Below are 18,349 nucleotides of genomic sequence, written 5' to 3'. Positions count from 1 at the left end.
CGGTTTCTTCCGGGATTTGTAGTTTTTCTGGAGTTACCCGGGCCGTCTGTCAAAGGGACAAAAACTACAAGTCTCGGCTGCCCCAGCGCTGCGAGCTTGGTCACGTGGCGGGGGCCGACCGGGCGTGCGTGCCGCCGTTGATCCGGTGCTGCAGTGAGGAGGTGGTTCTTGCCCGTGTTGTGTGTGTGTGTGAGTGAGAGAGCGAGTGAGTGAGTGAGTGAGTGTGTGTGTGGGGGGACTCGGCTTGTTGTTGTCGGTGACTTCCCCCTCCCCTTCACCCCTTCCCCTCCCCGCCGCCGCTGCAGTGGCCGCTCCCTGGGCTGTAGGAAATGAGCGATAACGATGACATCGAGGTGGAGAGCGACGTGAGTCCTGGGGCTTCTTCCTTCCCGTGCGGGTTGTCAGGCGGGGACAGCGGCCGGGGCTCTCAGCGGGGCGACGGCGGGAGGGGGCCGGGCCGCCGCCGCCTCCTTCCCCTTCCCCTTTCCCTCGGGGCCAGGACTGCCTCCGTCGCGTTCCCGGCTCGCTCCCCTCCGGCTCCTGGCCGGAGCGGCCTCCTGGGACTGGAGGTGGGGGGAAGACACGCGGCTTCTGGGACTCCCACCTTCTCCCGTGGGGGAGGGTGCTGCGGCCTCCCGCTCCCACCTTCCCGGGCTCAGGATCCGGGGGACAAGGATGGGGGGCGCCCGGGATCCCATTGTCCGGATCCAGGGGAAGGGGACGGCGTTCAGGACCTGCCCCTTCGGAACGCGATCCTCTCCTCCCGTGACCCGCGGATCCTGGGGGGCGAGGAAGGGCGGAGAGGGGTTGGGGGTGCCTAGATGCCCGAGCTGGGTCTGCAGGGAGGAGACAGTGCTCGAGACCCCTCTGGCCCGGGTCGGATCCCGGAAGGAGGGGCGGCGCTCGGGACCCCTCTATCCCGCTACCGGATCCCGCCGAGGGTGGAAGGGTGGGGGCAAGGGGTGGGGAGGGAGGAAGGGGTGTCGGGCTGACTCCCCACCCTCCGCTTCCTCTGCCGCCGGCATTTTCTTTCTTATTATTGAATGTTAAGTGTAAAAATAACTTCTATATTTTCTATTTTTTTTTCTCTCCTATTCCAGGAAGAGCAACCGAGGTTTCAATCTGCGGTACGTCTCCTACTCTCCATTTCATTTTTATTTCCGTTCAGTTCTATTCCTTTTTGGGGTCAGAGAGAAAAAGAGATCGTACTGTTACTTTTAATATTGTAGTAAATCACTAATGTTAACCACTAAGGTGAGGTGGGGCCTGGTTCTGGAGGGTGGGGGAGTTGCAAATCCTATCATTCTAGATTCTCAGGTGATAAGTTCAGTAAGAGGAGCTGTATGCAAAGAATTGAATTGTTCTGTAGTTTTCAAATAGGGGATCCAGCTGCCGCTATGTAAGTGGAAATGAGAAATGCAGCATTCTGAAGTCAGTGGTAGTATTATTTCAGGGCAAAGTGGTCAGAAGATTTATTTAGGAACAAGTAGATTTTAAACCATATCTGTATAATTATGTGAAGCTGAAGCCACATGCAATAATCGCCTTTAACCAAGTCATGTGACTGCTCTAGACCTGTAGAATCTAGCACAATGTGGTATTCTAACACAAAAATTGGAAATGTAGAGGAGCCAAACGTTGCATCATCAAAGTGTCACATAAAGTTATTATGGTCTGATTCTCTGTATTTGAAGAAGAGGTATAAAGAAAATTAAAAAATAGCTGAAGAAAAGTGGCATTGCAGGAAGAGCTTTGCTGAAAGGTGATGGATGAGACCATATAATGTTATCAATAATTTCTTAGGGTTTTGATATTAATGTTCCCAGTAGATGGTTCTGTGGATTTAGATATGCACTAATTTCATGTCTTTGGAGTCTGAGACAGTAATATGGGTTTTTCATGAATAGATTAGAGGGGAAAAAAAGAAAACATATAGAATAAATCAGAATCAGAGGGGAAGAGAAATAAGTATATCAGAGTTCTAATATTTGAAATTGGGAACAGTAGGAAGTGTATAGAATGGGGGTAAAAAATTTGAATGCCCATGAGGGCCATAAATAATAAAGAAAGAAGAGGTGAGGACTTGGGTACTGGAGAGCAATGCCTCTCCTAAAAAGTCAGCCACTACTGAATTCCAGTGGTTTGTTATGTAGGAGTGAAGGGTCAGTATTGCCAGATCTTCCTATTTTTTATTTTATTTTATTTTATTTATTTATTTTTGAGATAGAGTCTCGCTCTGTCACCAGGCTGGAGTGCAATGGTGCTGTCTCGGCTCACTGCAACCTCCGCCTCCTGGGTTCAAGCGATTCTTCTGCCTCAGCCTCCTGAGTAGCTGGGACTACAGGCGCACACCCCCACATCCAGCTAATTTTTGTATTTTTAGTAGAGACGGGGTTTCACCTTGTTGGCCAGGCTGGTCTTGATCTCTTGACCTCGTGATCCGCCCACCTCGGCCTCCCAAAGTGCTGGAATTACAGGCGTGAGCCACCGCGCGCCCAGCTGATCTTCCTATTTTTTAAGAAAGATTAGAAATCCAAAGCGTTATGTTATTTTTCTGATTTTTAAAATGATGTGTGGAACAACTGTTTGGGCTTGTTAGAATTTGCAGGATGTCACTTTGATACCTCTGGTATAAGAACCTAATAACCACAGGATAAAGGCAAGCCATCTCAGTTGTACCTGCTCTTCATTAGAGCAAGCAAAGATTATGCAGGTTGTCTAAGCAAATAGGCATTAAGAAAACTTATTTATTGAGAGCTCGTATTTTCTTAAAATCCGGGGATGTAGTTGTTCCAGAAATCTTACAAATTATCCCTGGGTAATAGTCATTAAAGATAATTTATTTTGTTTTATTTATCCTTGAAGTATTCTCATATACTTATGCATATATTTGAAAATTGAATTTGTTTTTTTCGTTTACTTTTATCCTTCATGTTTGGGGCCTAGTCTGTTGAAAACTTTTTTTTTCCTGCAAGTCTCCAGTTGTAAAATCTGTGCCAGGGCTTGATCAGAGACAGAGGGCAAGGATCGTTAGGCTTCCTTTGCAGAATTATCCTTTGAATTGGAATTATACTGAATCCTAGTAAGAGAAAGTTTTTTTTTTTTTTTGGTGAAATTTTGGCTCACAGTTCTTGAAAGCGTTCTGCTTTTCAAAATATTCGTCCACATGATTGTTGATGTAAATTTGTTTATTAAATTATTACAATGTTTCTGCTTTCCTGGAATGCTAATCTCACTGTTTTGTCTAGATGTTTTTAGTTTGCTATTAAGGTGCCTAGGGTTTTTCCTTTTGATTTTCGGAGTAGGCAAGGGAAGTTGGTTTGACACTTTGTTTTTAATTTAACACATCTATTTGTTGAGATTTCTAAGTATTACTCTGCACAATATAATTACAACAGCATGGAGAGAAAAAGCAGATGTGTTTTAGACAAATTTTATAGTGTATCAAACAACTATCGTGAATGTGTAGGGTAAAAAGGATTCCATTTTTTCCCCTCTGTGAATGCATCTGCTTACTTCTTAATATTTAATATAGATAATAAATATATTTTTTTAAAATTTAAGAGGGAGCTATTCTTAAGTTTTGCCTTAAAAAAAGGTATGGACTGTGAACAACCAAATACTTAGGTATTTAGGACCACAGAAGAAGTTGAAAAAGTTATTTGAAAAATGCTCTGTGGATCCTAATATAAAAACATTCATGTATGTTTTATAATGTCACTACTACAATATCTAGGCCTTACTACATGAAAAATGTAAGATACTGAGAACAGAGTTAGGAAGTTAGGCTAACTCTAACAGAAAGTGAAACTGATTTGGCAAATATTTTTTTCTATTGCTTCAGTACAAACGGAAAACAGCTTCTCCAATGACCAGTAAGCTTTGTTAAAGGAAGTAACCCCAAAGAGTATTCTTATTACTAAATTCAGTACATTGCAAAATCCCACTGATGTTATCTTATTTTTATTATATTTTGGAGGGAAGAGGTTGCATTTTAAAGATAAATTTCTGGGACAGGTATATTCTATTGCAAGGGCTTCCTTTTGCTTTCTTTCTGTTTGGGAAATTTCTTTAGGAAAGAGTGAAAGTATACAAGAAATGTATGGGTTAGTGTGTTGGTCAGGAAATGCAAGTTTTTTTCCAGTGACCATGCCTGATGGTACCTGAGTGAGTTGCAGATGCAGTATGCCTATTAGGGGTTTGAAAACAGATTTGTGCAATTCTGCTCCTGGACCTTTCTGGTATGAAATATTTTTAACTTCTCAGAGCTCTTTGCTTCTTTAGGAATATTCAGAAGAGAACAAGCTTGGTAGCATGAGATTGGAATTCACTCAGGAAACTGCTGTCTTGTTTTACCTGCAGTCAGTTGCATGACAGAAGTGCTGCACGATGCATGTACAAAAGTACTCTGCTTAGAGTGTTGACAGTGATAACAGAAATGCCAGAGTGAGTTCCTAAATGTGCCTGTGTTAGAGTAAAAGTTGTTCTTATGTCTAAAATAATGTTTCCAAGATGCCAGTAGTAGTGAAATCGTTGGTCAAAGAATTCAGCTTGGTTTTTAATTAAAATTTCCTGACTAAGGCATCCTTCTCTGAAATGGCTATGGTGTGAGGCCCTGTTTGAATAACATTTGCCAGTTCTTTTAGGCACCAAATGAAAAAAGTTTGAAAACAAATACCTACATTAGATAGTGTTGGAAATGTATACCAGGCAATCAGCTACAAGCAGGACAGATATTGGAAAATTGAAATAGATGTCTTTTAGGGAGCTTGGTGAGTTTATCTCATCCTACCTGCCCATTATTTTATGTTATAATTTTGGGGTTGATTAAAATGAGTATTTTAAGTTGTTTAGAAATTGAGCTTTATCTTATCTTGTTCTTATCTATCAGAAGTAAAAAATAGATCTTTTCGGATGAGATTTTTGGGTCTGTGTATTCTCAAGTGTCCTTAGTCTCTAATAAGAATAGCTTGATAAGAATCATAAGCAACACAAGCTTCCCTCTAAAATACAACCTTCACATTTTGTAAAGGTAGTAAATATTTAGTGGGCAACGAATTGCCTATGTGCTGAGAATTTTCTGTATTAGAATTAAGATGATTCCCCTTATAGGTGGGGTTATCTGTCAGGTAGCCTGCAAGACATGGCATTGTTCTGGAGAACCTTGTGCATCCTGGAATAATGAAGCATTTATTTCCACATGCTATTTGTCTAGAACTTGGAGGATATAAGCTTACTGACTGATGTGATTCCTTGAACAAAGATGCAGTCTCTGTGCAGTAAGTTGGAAGGAAATCATTTTAAGAAATTTCCCTCAATTTTGAACAGACCTCCTTAGCCTAGATGACTTCCTGCCAACGTAGAAACTTCTTGGCTAACAAAATAATGTTTGCCTTCAACATCTAACAACACAAGATACATGTGCTTGGTAGTGTCAAAAATGGACAAATTGTAGGTGAAGATTTTTATTCTGGCTACCAGTGTGGAAAGTTGGGTAGAAATATAACTGAAAGGCTGAATAAAAACCTTGGCAGAGATGTCAAAGCTGGAAGTGATTTGGTGCGGGAGTTTCTGTTGAGCATCTGTGGACCACTGCATAGCCCCTTAGTATTTCTGTTAGGGATGCCCTGGAGGAAGGGTTTCCTGGCAGAAATCCAGACGTACAAATTCAGTGTACTAGAAGAGTGGGCAGTGTCCAGCCACTGTTCCCATAGGATGTATAGGGGAGATGTTTGGGAGCCTGCTGTACAGTCCAAGAATACCTCTGTTGTCTCCTAGAATAGGGCCTAATTAATTCCACAAGGGGGCTTTCCGTACCATTCGTTTTCATTATTGAACATTATTCTCAGTACAGGCTCATCAGAGTAGAGTTTTATTTGTTCAAGACAATTGTTTGGCCCTGTTTTTTAAAGCCAGTTTTGCATTTGTGGGAGGTTATTAGATGCCTTACAGTGGGAGTCTTCCCTCAGGTTTTCTTCTTCAACTCTGAAATCATGGCCCTCTCAGAAAGGGTTGCCAGCAAGCAAAGACAGTTAACAAGGCAGTGATAAAGCCTGCAAACTGGTCCTCCAATGGGGGTGGGGATGAGGCGCGGGCAGTGTTATCAGGCTGGGTGGATCTGTGGTTTGGAAATACTTCCCACAGAGAATTCTCAGCCTTGTGTAAAGGTTTTTACGTTTTTCATGTGCTCTTTCAAAACATTAGTGATAACATTTAATTCAGAGTTGCCTGGAATTAGGCTTGTTAGCTGTGCATGTTTTTAACTTGTTTTTTCAAATCAAGCTTGGGGAAGAGAAAAATACATCCTTGCCATTATCTCTGGGAGATTTAAAATTGACTCCAGTAGTAGCTCAGGGATGGACATGGCAGCAGGGATTGGTCTAAGATTCCACTCTTCTGCTAGTTAAATTGGGCCTGGAACCACTACAGAAATTCCATCCACTACTTTGAGAACAACAGTCCCCAGCCCAGGCTTTCTACCAGGCAGTGGACCGCTGCCTTTCCTTGTTGAGCCAACTTCTCAAACTTGGCCGGCTCCCCAGATGAGAAGCCAAGATTTCTGCTCATGATCTACAGCCAAGTTCACTTACAATCCTCTAACCGAGAGACTTGTCCATTTGAGTCCTTTCAGAGCTCAGTGAATGGGAGGGGGTAGTGCACTGTGGGGATGATTTTGATGTTAGATTATACTTAGCTCCACCCCTTTAGTGCAGGTCCACGTGAAACCAAGTGCAACTGCATTCTAGCTGTTTGAGATTTGCAGGGCTCTCCCAGAAAGAAAACAGACAATTAGAATTTTATTTGTATCAACAGGAGGGATTGTGGGTAATTCTGGTGCACAGCTCTTACCTGGGAGGAGGGCCAAGAATCGGGGTGATTTAGTAGACAGGAGTATCTTGGGCTGCTCTGGAGACCAAAGATGGGCGATTAATTTGCATGTAAATAAACCACCTTAGGTAGTATATAGCAAACAGGAGCGGCAGACACATGCCGAATGTTGTCTCTTGGCCTTTAAGCTCCTTAGGTATAGTCCCAGCCCAACTAATCTTTGTGTAGATGATCAGAGGGAACAACAGTAAGTTCAAAAGGACTAGATACTTAAATAGGTTTAATTCTGTTGAGCTATTTCATGCTACTGTTAGAAGGCATCTATAATTTTGCTCTAAAGTTGTATGATACAGAGTACCTGCCTCTAGCCTCAGATTACCTGGTGTTCCAAGCTTGACCGTCCTCTCAGCTTCTCCATAATATTTCATATGTCACTATAGTTCAGTAAACATTCATTTTACAGTGAAACCAGACTTAACAAGATTAGGACAACTTTAGAAGTGCTCCAGGCATCTGCCCCCAAAAGAGAGAGATGCTGTGGAGAACCATGGTTGTCATGGGAACCTCATGTCCAGTTCAGTAGAGCTGTAGGAGAGGTGCATGCTTAAGAGACCAGGAAGTACTCAGATGACCACAGGTGCTCCCAGCCTCCTCTTCCTCTGTAATGACTAGGACTTTAGGATTAAATAACAGGAGAATTTCAAGTCCTTTCATTCTCACAACTCTTGGTAGAATTTTGTCTGTACATCTTCTCTAGTACAAGGATTCATGTGAGGCAGCATTATTCTTGTGCTAAGCCAAGTTACTTACTCTTGTTCCATTTTTTGAATTTCTGGTCCCCTGTGTGTGTAGATTTAAGCTACCTGAACTTCCCATATACAGACTTGGTCTCTAGGTTAGCTCAATGCAACCATGTGCATTCAAGGTGAATGTTCAGAGTATAATTTCCATAATTCTCAGTGTAGGTGTGGTGAAGTTCTTCTTGCTTTGGGTTTGTGTTCCTTTTGGAGGGGATACCCCTCTGATGGGGGCCTGCTGAAGTGCGCTTACCATGCTCTCCAGCACTGTCTCTTCTGCCTGAAACCAGAGCATTTTGCGATTCCTGATTTGGTGTTGGCAGTTTTGGTCCGTCTCCAGTTGACTGTTCTTTGTGATTACAAGTAGGCTAAGACTTTGACTTGGATATTTAGATACTGCCAAAGTAGCCTGACCTGCCACAGGTGCCTGAGGGAATTTATTCTGAGTATGTGGTGTCAGAAAGTGTGCCCTCTAAGAACTGCCTGTCTGGCACTGCCTGTGTGCGGGAAAGCCCTTGGCAGGATAGCACCTTGGATCTACTTTTAAAACACAGGAACTCAGAATTCAGTTGTCATCTTATCAGCTCTGTCATAATGATCTCAGATTCATGCATCTAGATTTTATAGGGGTTTTAGTTTCTATTATATGATTTGATGAGAAAGTCTTAAACTAGTGCCTTTTACTGGGCTTGGGGCTCACGGTGATGGTTTCACATGAAAGAAGCACCAGTGACTTAACTCTTTTTTCCCCTGGACACCCATCTGGGGAATCTCTTACAGTGGAGGTGATCACATCTTAAGAAGGGGCCACTGGAGCTTTCTGTAGTCACTTCCTAACCACAGACTGGTGGCTCTTCTGTCACATAAGCAAGTTGGAGGGGGGACCACTGATGTTACAGGAGAGTCACACTTTGTTCCCCTGAATAACTTTTATTTTACTTATGCATGAGCTGGATGCATCGAGCTACTTTGGATGTTCCTGTCGCAAGCCTTGCTCACCCCTTTCTCCCCCTTTAGCAGAGCCTAATTCTGGAGACTCCTAACTGCCCACCTCGAGAAATCCTTCCCAGTCCACTCGCCAGGGACAGTGCTGACAGCGTGTACTTCCAGGCTATACCCCACCCACCTTGTACCAAGCAAAAGGAGTGACATTCCTAACGTGTTCTTTCTCCTATTCTTCTAGGCTGACAAACGGGCTCATCATAATGCACTGGAACGAAAACGTAGGGACCACATCAAAGACAGCTTTCACAGTTTGCGGGACTCAGTCCCATCACTCCAAGGAGAGAAGGTGAGTTTCTTGAGGAAGCTGAGTAACTGGCCACTACTAGCTTTTAACTTGTTGCGGAGCTTAGGAGAGCACTCACCTATTGGGAAGGAAATGTAGTCAGAGATATTCAGGTAGCATGGTTGCCTTATTTTTTGACTGTTTGGAGGATCACCGCACGCCTTACCTACTCCAGTTTATCCTTAACAAAATACGTCAGATATAATGGAGCTATTTGTAAGATATTGGTAGGAGTCATCTTTCTAAATTTGTATTATTTGTAATAAATTCAAGAAGTTATAACTATATACTGTAGTGTAAAGGGTGGCCCAGGGTTCATTTGGGATAACAGTAAAGATTCCAGAGGTGGTTAATACCCTAGACCTCCCTGAGAATTTCTTTCCTGTGGTTCAAGGTTAATACTTACTGTAAATGAGCACTTGCAGAAATGCATGTAATGTATGTTAAAAGCAGCCTGGGCACCATTGATTTTCTAGCCCCAATAATTGTTATTTCCAAGGCGTATAAAGAGCATTTTAAACTGTGGGACAAAAGACTTGAGTGAAGAGACATGTTCGTGTGAAATAGAAAAAAATAACCGTTCTTCCCCACTCCCTTCTGGAACCTAGCGTTTTCCCTGGAGGGCTAGGCACCAGCTGTTTCTACATTTTAAAAACAAAATTAGAAGCTTTGAGTAAAAGCCTATGGGTTAGGGTCACTCCCTGGAATTTGGAGAAAACATCTGCACAGCTAGTTCCATCCTTGACAGAGAGTGTAGTTGTCTGCAGCAATTCAGTGGAATAACTGGCAAGCTGGGAAGAGGACCTATGTTTTTGCTTTAGTGATCCAGTGTTTTATAAAGAAGCAACTATTCTGTTAAGAACAATTTTTGCTTTTGAGTGCACTTTGATTTAGTTCTGTGGTGGGGGTCCTGGATTTGTTTGGCTATCCAAGATCAAATTTGGAACCCTTATGCTTTCATTTTTTATATTGTCACTCTGGTGAGTTATATGCTCTATCCTTTATCTAAGGTGTGGCTCTCCATGTGGCGGAAACATGGAGAAGATCTGACCTTTATAAAGAACAAAACAGGCCATGTGCATACCTAGTATTGCAAAACCAGAATTTGTCATGGGTTAAGCGTACTAAGTGTGGACTTGATTTAATGACCTTAAACCAAAGTACTTACCTGGAATAACAACCTTCCTGAGTACAACACTAAGTACCACAGAAATCTTTATGACTAGAGACAGACTCACCCCTTTAGTCAAAGTAAACACATGCCAAAGATTATCTCTTAGGCTTCTTTGACCTGTTGACAGTTGGTGCATATTCCTGTACCATAGTATCCATTAAAATTGCTTTGGTAAACTATATGGACAAGAGCTGCCTTCTCCTAAGTCTCACATCTAACCAGGAGTGGCACTGGGGCAATGTTTCTCGGGGTGAATTGTGGACCACCCACATCAGATTCACTACTGAATCAGCCTTTCTGGAGGGAAGCCTGGGAATCTGTGTTTATAACAAGCAGTCAGATGATTCTTAGGCATTCTTAAGTTTGAATACATTGGGAGAGGTGGGTCATAGGATCACAACTATACCTTTTCCTTATCCAGCCTGTTTTACAATGCCATAACATTCTTCCTTAACTCCTTATAATTACATTATTCTAAATCATATTTTCTCCTTTCTTTCTTCAAGGAAGTTGAAGGTTTGAATTTGGTAGTCTTACAGAGGGAATAATTTGTCCTTTGTTGTGGCTCATTTATTTACTCATTGATGCCATTCAACACATATTTACTGAGGGTCTACTACCTGCCAGGTACTATTCTAGATACTGGGAATACAGCAGTAAACAAAACAGACAATAACAGGAGCTCTTGCTCTGATGAGGAAATGATAAAAAAAGAAGTAAGAATTAAAAATATATGTATTATGTCAGGTAAGTACCATGGAGAAAAACAGGGAAGAAGAGTTGCAATTTTAATTATGGCAGAGAAGAAGAGTGTTGCTGGCAAAGCTTTGAACAAAGTGAAGCAAAGAATAGTGCATCTGTCTGGTAATGAGCGTTCCAGGCAGAGGAAAGGCAAGTGTGGTAGCACTGAGACAGGAACCTGTAAGCATTCCTGGGCCAGGCAGGGAAAAGAGAGAGGCCAGAGTAGCTAGAGTGGAATGAGTGAAGGGATGGTGGCAGGAGATGCTGGCAGAAAAGTAGCAGGACTAGGAGAGAGGAGTGGTCCAGGGGAACCAGATTCTAGAGCCAGTCAGCACAACCCCAGTTTGAGAATTTACTAGATACCATTTTAATTTCCGAATCCTCCTATGCTGTGTTACAATCCAAATATGTCCTACTGACAGTGAATGAAGGAAATGTCTATAAACTCTCAACCTCTTCCTCTTTAAAAAGCAAGCTGCCAGCACTGTTTCATAGGTGCCGTAAGTCTAACAGAATACTTTGGTCCCTCAGACTTATGAGTTGTGACTAAACGTGGCGTTTTTTAAAATGTGGTATTTGAACCAAAGGAAATGGGCTCATTCTTAGATTGTGGTAATTAAGGTTATGACATTATGTAAATAATCATGAGATGATTATTTTACCATGTGAATTTTGGGAAACTTAGATTCTTAAAGGGAAATTTAGGTCTCTCTGTGTTCCAGTCTCCTTTGACTTAAACATCTTTATGTTCCAGCTGACTTCTTCCTTAGCATTTGGATTATCTGTCATATGTGTAAGCCTTTTGTTTTTTAAAGAGAAAGCAATATATTAATTGAATTGGATCCTAACCAAGAATAAGGGATACTTGTTTAAAAAAGAAAGAAGGCTTTAAATGTGGGACCCAAACTCTATTTACCCTTTGTTTTCTGTATTTCTACTATAAATTAAACATTTAAAAAAATGGTTGGCTGGGCGTGGTGGCTGATGCCTGTAATGCCAGCACTTTGGGAGACTGAGGCAGGTGGATCACTTGAACCCGGGAGTTTGAGACCAACCTGGGCAACATGGCAAAACCATGTCTCTACAAAAAATACAAAAATTAGTCGGGTGTGGTGGTGCTTACCTGTAGTCCTGGCTACCTGGGAGGCTGTGGTGGGAGGATCACTTGAGTCTGGGAGGTCCTGGCTGCAGTGAGCCGTGATGGCACCACTCCAGCCTGGGCGACAGTGAGACCCTGTCTCAAAAAAATAAGAAAAATTAAAAAAAGAATTTTTTCTCGAGGGAAAAAACCAGTAATAATTGACACTGTATTGCAATGTAAAATTAAATCCACACTGCAGTTGTATAAGGTATGGTACTGTTATTAGACAGCTATTACTGCTGTTGCTCCTGTCAGTGTTATTAACAGGCTCAAGATCATTATCCCATCTGTAGCAGGACAGGGGCTAGAACTCAGGATTGCCAATTAATTGCCAAGTTCCATCTTTTTCCTGTACCATATGGGTAAACAGTTTAAGGATATTTAAAAAAAATCTTGGTTAAATACTTATATCTTGTCATTGTCCTGGGAGCTTCCCTTGGATAGGCCTGTTAATCTTGGCAGTGTATCATACCACGGCTACTATAAAAATACTCTCCTCTGAGGTGGCATATGTAGGTAACACTGAAGTGCGGGGTATTAAGGATCATTTAAAGTCTATAATTTCTTTCTGAGTTCACATAGTTGCTCTGAGCCTAAGAAAATAGACCATTACAGTTCGTGGTTCATTTGGGTTTTGCCATAGGTCCCAGAGTTAACAAGTAGACCCTCGAACTCTATTGTTTGAGTCTTTTGTGTTCCTTGCAGTTTCTCAACTGTACATGGAGCCCACTGGGAACAATAGGATGGAATTAGAACCGTCAGCCAGCCAACCAGAGTAATGGAGTGAGGGCAAGATCAACTGTCAACTGTGGCCCCATTTTTTTTTTTCTTTTACAGAGATGTTACTTTTACAGAAAGTATTAGTTAAGTGTCCTTGCTTGGGTACTAGGGAGTGTTACACAATGGTTCACTGGCACTAAGCTCACTGTATTTATGTTGGGGAGCAAGACCTGATAGCCAGCCCATCATTTTGCCTTTACATGGGAGTATAATTCTGTCCTCCATCTCGTAAGCCCCAGTACCTGAGCCAGAATGATTGTAACCAATCACACTGTCTCTTTATCATGGATGGCTTTAGCAGTAGGTTATTTTCATCATTGCCATTTGTAGCTCTACAGTGGTTTATAGTAATCTCTCATCTTTTAAGTCTCTCCCTCAGTGCCTGTTGTTATCAAACTCATTGCTCTCTCAGGCTGTTGAGCTCTGCATTTCTCCCTTATGGGGAGAGCTGTGTTGAAGAGAGAGAATATAACTTAAAATGAAAATAAACAGAATTTCTTGATTTCGAGGTGAGAATTTGAGGGCACTGCCTTTTTCAGTTCCCATCAGAGATTCTGGCTCATAGTAGGTTCTCAGTAAATTGTGGTGGTGAAGAGAGCCACAGGAAACAGCACACTTGCTCAGCCATTAAAGAAAACAGCAACAGTCAACATTATATGCTTAACTATATAAGTGAGACCCTGTGAGTGCTATAGAGGTTCAAACACATAATAGATGGTGTCTACCCTTGAGGGTCTTGCTCTCTTGTTGGGAAAGAGGGTTACACCTAACAATTAACAATAGATAACATGCTGAGCATCAGATAAGAGCTTTACATTGAGTTAATCTCTGTTTCATTTCCATTAAAGTCTGGTTTTCTTTTTTTTTTTTTTTTTTTTTTTTTTGAGACGGAGTCTGGCTCTGTGGCCCAGGCTGGAGTGCAGTGGCCGGATCTCAGCTCACTGCAAGCTCCGCCTCCTGGGTTCACGCCATTCTCCTGCCTCAGCCCCCCAAGTAGCTGGGACTACAGGCGCCCGCCATCTCGCCCGGCTAGTTTTTTGTATTTTTTTAGTAGAGACGGGGTTTCACCGAGTTAGCCAGGATGGTCTCGATCTCCTGACCTCGTGATCCGCCCGTCTCGGCCTCCCAAAGTGCTGGGATTACAGGCTTGAGCCACCGTGCCCGGCCTAAAGTCTGGTTTTCTTAACAGGTAGATGTTGAAACCAAATATTAATAGTTCCTTTATGGCAGGGAACACGGTTCTTAAGGAAAAAGGCTCTCATAGCATTTATACTTTTATGTGCACACATTTATATATTTACTTAATATATGTGGTTTTACATATATTTGTGTGATTATTTAATGACTGTCTGCTGCTACTACACTATAGTAAGTACCATGAAGGCAAGGAAAATGTCTCCTTTTGGTTATATTCCTTCCCTCAGTGCCTGCACATAGTAGGGAGCATAGTGAATGTTTATTAACTGAGGGGAGGAATCCCCCATCAACCTGGCCACATTATTTTGAGAGATGGCTCATTCCTGTTGATGGTTTTAAAGCTGACAGTTCATTTGGTAACCTGTGTCTATAGCATATCTGAGCTGCTGGAGGGATTGTCTTTTACATGAAATGTTAACCACAGTCCTATCCACTTCTCATTACTCATTAAGGTTATATTAGCTGGCCAGACTCCGACTTGGGCAATTATCTTTTTAAAGTTTCTACATCTTAAATTGTTGCCCATAGTTGCCCATGTCTCCCTTAGGCTCCAGGCTCAGCAATTGTAAATGCATTTAATTTCTTATAAATTATTTGTGTGCTGCTGAAAACCTCCAAGGGCTTTTCATTGCCCATTTAGGTAAGGACTGGTATTCCATGTTCTGTAAATAAGGTACCCAGCTTGCCCACCTGCTTTTTCACCACCTTCCTGCCGTTAACCTTCCAGTTACTGTACACCCTTGAATTAGTCCGTTTTCTTGCTGCTGATAAAGACATAGACTGGGCAATTTACAAAAGAAGGAGGTTTAATGGACTTACAGTTCCAAGTGGCTGGAAGGAAGCCTCACAATTGTAGTGGAAGGCAAGGAGGAGCAAGTTATGTCTTGCATGGATGGCAGCAGGCAAAGAGAGAGAACTTGTGCAGGGAAACTTGTTTTTAAAACCATCAGATCTTGCAAGACTTACTCACTATCATGAGAACTGCATGGGAGAGACCTGCCCCCATGATTCAGTTACCTCCCACCGAGTTCCTTCCACGACACATGGGAATTGCGGGAGTTACAATTCAAGATGAGATTTGGGTGGAGACACAGCCAAACTATATTATTCCGCCCTGGCTCCTCCCAAATCTCATGTCCTCACATTTCAAAACCAATCATGCCTTGCCAACAGTCCCCCAAAGTCTTAACTCATTTCAGCATTAACTAAGAAGTCCACAGTGCAATGTCTCTTCTGGGACAAGACAAGTCCTTTCTGCCTATGAGCCTGTAAAATCAAAAGCAAGTTAGTTACTTCGTAGATAGAATGGGAGTACAGGCATTGGATAAATACAGCCATTCCAAATGGGAGAAATTGGTCAAAAAGGGGGCTACAGGACTCATGCAAGTCCGAAATCTAGCAGGGCTGTCAAATCTAAAAGCTCTGTAATGATCTTTGACTCCATGTCTCACATAGAGGTCATGCTGATACAGGAAGTGGGTTTCCTTGGTCTTGCGTAGCTCTACCCCTGTGGCTTTGCAAGGTACAGCCCCCTTCTTGGCTGCTTTCACAGGCTGGCATTGAGTGTCTGTAGCTTTTCTAGGTGCACAGTGCAAGCTGTCAGTGTATCTACCATTTTGGGGTCTGCAGGATGGTGGCACTCTTCTCACAGCTCCACTAGAGAGTACCCCAGTAGAGACTCTGTGTGGGGGCTCTGACCCCACATTTCCTGTCTGCAATGCCCTAGCAGAGGTTCTCCATGAGGGCCCTATCCCTGCAGCAAACTTCTTCCTGGACATACAGGTGTTTCCATACTCCATCCTTTGAAATCTAGGCAGAGGTTCCCAAACCCCAATTCTTGACTTCTGTGCACTCCCAGGCTCAGTACCATGTGGAAGCTGCCAAGGCTTGGGGCTTGCACCCTCTGAAGCCACAACCTGAGCTCTAAATTGGGCCCTTTCAGCCACGACTGGAGTGGCCGGGATGCAGGGCACCAAGTCCTAGGGCTGCGCACAATATGTGTACCCTGGGCCCAGCCCACAAGACCAGTTTTTCCTCCTAGGCCTCTGGGCCTGTGATGGGAGCAGCTGCTGTGAAGATATCTGATATGCCCTGGAGACATTTTCCCCATTGTCTTGGGGATTAACATTCGGCTCCTCATTACTTATGTAAATCTCTGCAGCTGGCTTGATTTTCTTCTCAGAACATGGGGTTTTCTTTTCTATCACATTGTCAGGCTGCAAATTTTCCAAACTTTTATGCTCTATTTCCCTTATAAAACTGAATGCCTTTTACAGCAACCAAGTAACCTCTTGAATGCTTTGCTGCTTAGAAATTTCTTCCTCCAGATACCCTAACTCATCCCTCTGAAGTTCAAAGTTCCACATATCTCTAGGATAGGGGCAAAATGCTGCCAGTCTCTTTGCTAAAACATAACAGGAGTGACCTTGGCTCTAGTTCTCAACAAGTTCCTCATCTCCATCTGAGACCACCTCAGCCTGGACTTCATTGTCCATATCATTATCAGCATTTTGGGCAAAGCCATTCAACAAGGTCCCTAGGAAGTTCAGAACTTTCCCACATTTTTCTGTCTTCTGAGCCCTTCAAGTTGTTCTAACCTCCAGCTGTTACCCAGTTCCAAAGTTGCTTCCACATTTTCAGGTATCTTTTCAGCAGTGCCCTACTCTACTGGTACCAATTTACTGTATTTAGTCTATTTTCATGCTGCTGTTAAAGACATACCTGAGACTGGGCAATTTACAAAAGAAAGATTTAATGACTTACAGTTTCATATGGCTGAGGAGGCCTCACAATCATGGTGGAAGGCAAGGAGAAGCAAGTCACGTTTTACATGCATGGCAGCAGGCAAAGAGAGCTTGTGCAGGGAAACTCCCATTTTTAAAACCATCAGATCTCACGAAATTTATTCACTATCACCAGAACAACATAGGAAAGACCAACCCCCATGATTCAGTTACCTCTCACCAGGTTCCTCCCACAACACATGGGAATTGTGGGAGTTAAATTCAAGATGAGATTTGGGTAGGGACACAGCCAAACCATTTCAACTCCTCTTCTGTTTGCTCAGGAATTTCATTCTCAGCTAATCTGAGTTCTTTGCTTTTCTCAAGGTCCAACCCCAGCCACACTGCCCAGGTGACTTGGGGGTTCCATATTGATGAGCCCTGCTCACAAGATCTACCTGCAGTCTGTCCTCTATTTCCTGCCTGAGTTCCCCCCTTCCCTCAGTCTCCAGCTCCTTGCCTTAGAGGCCCATATCAAATACTGCCCCACCCTTAGAACCCTCCCATGAACCTCTGTGGCCTTTTGTGGGACCTCTTCTCTGTCTCCCTAATTTCTGTGATCATCTTATCACCTAACTAAATGGTATGCTCCTGTAGGGCAGGAATCTAATTATTCCTTCTGGGAGACTGTCATACAGAATGGGAGAGGTCTCAGTCCCCCAGGAGTACTAGAGAGCTCTTCACCTAACATTTTTCACATCTTGAGATTCAGAAGGATAGGGATTGATTACCAGGCCTTGACTTTAGCGTTTTTTTTTCTCCAACAAAGTTGCAAAAACTTTAGAAAAATGGTAAGAAGAAAAAACATGAGTCCTTCCTTCCTCTAACACAACTGCAGCCTTCCCTTTGATCCTGTGACAAATGCTGCCCAACAGAAATTTAGTGTGAGTCACAAATGCATTTTAAATGTAACTTAAATAAAATTTTCGAGTAGAACCAATGAAAAGGTTAAACAGGTGAAAATTTGAATAATATAATTTATTTAGCCTAATATTAAAAATAAGTATGATCTCAACATGTAATCAATATATTTAAAATTATTCATTCACCAAGTCTTTAAATTCAACTTAACAGCACATCTCAATTCAGAGTACTCACATTTCAAGTGTTTATTAGCCACATGTGGCTAGTGACTATCAGATCAGATAGTATAATCCGAAAATAGACTCTCCGTACCCCGCTGCCCCATTTAATGTGACTGAATTAGTCATCATCTTAGAGTGGATGTGAAAAGAAACCTGCCTCCTTTTTTCCTCCCCAAAAGCTGCTATTGTTCAATCCATGGATTTATTGATGGAGTCTAAGAAGCAAGGAAATATAGTGTTATCAATTTGTGTATTCCTTCCTGGTCTCTTCATCTACATGCTTCCCACAGGGAAAGTGCTAGTTATAGCTTGCTGCTTTTACATAATATATTTTTTCCCCAGGTCATACAGTGTGCTCATGTTTAGTCATTAGGCATGTTTCTTTTGGGCAATTGGGGCTGCATTCAGTTTTTAAAATTTATAATTAATATGGTGATGGACATCTCTGTATATGTAGCCATTTCTGTAGATTCCAAGAAGTTGGATTTTTGGGTTGAGGGGTATGAGCATCTGACCTTTTTCCATGTATTGCCAA

General features: G+C 42.5%; 1 protein-coding gene and 1 long non-coding RNA gene across 15 annotated transcripts in view; one reads left to right on the top strand and one right to left on the bottom strand.

The window, feature by feature from the left end:
• Positions 1-128: 128 nt before the first annotated feature.
• The window catches only part of MAX (MYC associated factor X), a 97,785-nt gene continuing 79,564 nt past the window's right edge, over positions 129-18,349 (top strand). For 5 of the 14 annotated variants that reach the window (XM_077938119.1, XM_015143840.3, XM_077938114.1 and 2 more), the window contains exons 1-3: positions 153-365; positions 1,101-1,127; positions 8,809-8,916. In XM_077938119.1, coding sequence (XP_077794245.1) covers positions 330-365; positions 1,101-1,127; positions 8,809-8,916 — 171 coding nt within the window. In that variant the 5' untranslated portion in view covers positions 153-329. 14 annotated transcript variants of the gene reach the window in all.
• LOC144330298 (uncharacterized) lies at positions 8,311-12,684 on the bottom strand. Its single transcript, XR_013396337.1, has 3 exons — positions 12,583-12,684; positions 11,952-12,062; positions 8,311-8,992 (listed from the first exon to the last, which is right to left on the bottom strand). It is a non-coding gene; the product is annotated as an uncharacterized LOC144330298 (long non-coding RNA).

Source organism: Macaca mulatta, chromosome 7 (assembly GCF_049350105.2).
Source record: "Macaca mulatta isolate MMU2019108-1 chromosome 7, T2T-MMU8v2.0, whole genome shotgun sequence".
Classification (NCBI taxonomy): domain Eukaryota; kingdom Metazoa; phylum Chordata; class Mammalia; order Primates; family Cercopithecidae; genus Macaca; species Macaca mulatta.
Note: the sequence above shows the minus strand (reverse complement) of the source record. Positions and strands in the feature narration are given on the sequence as shown.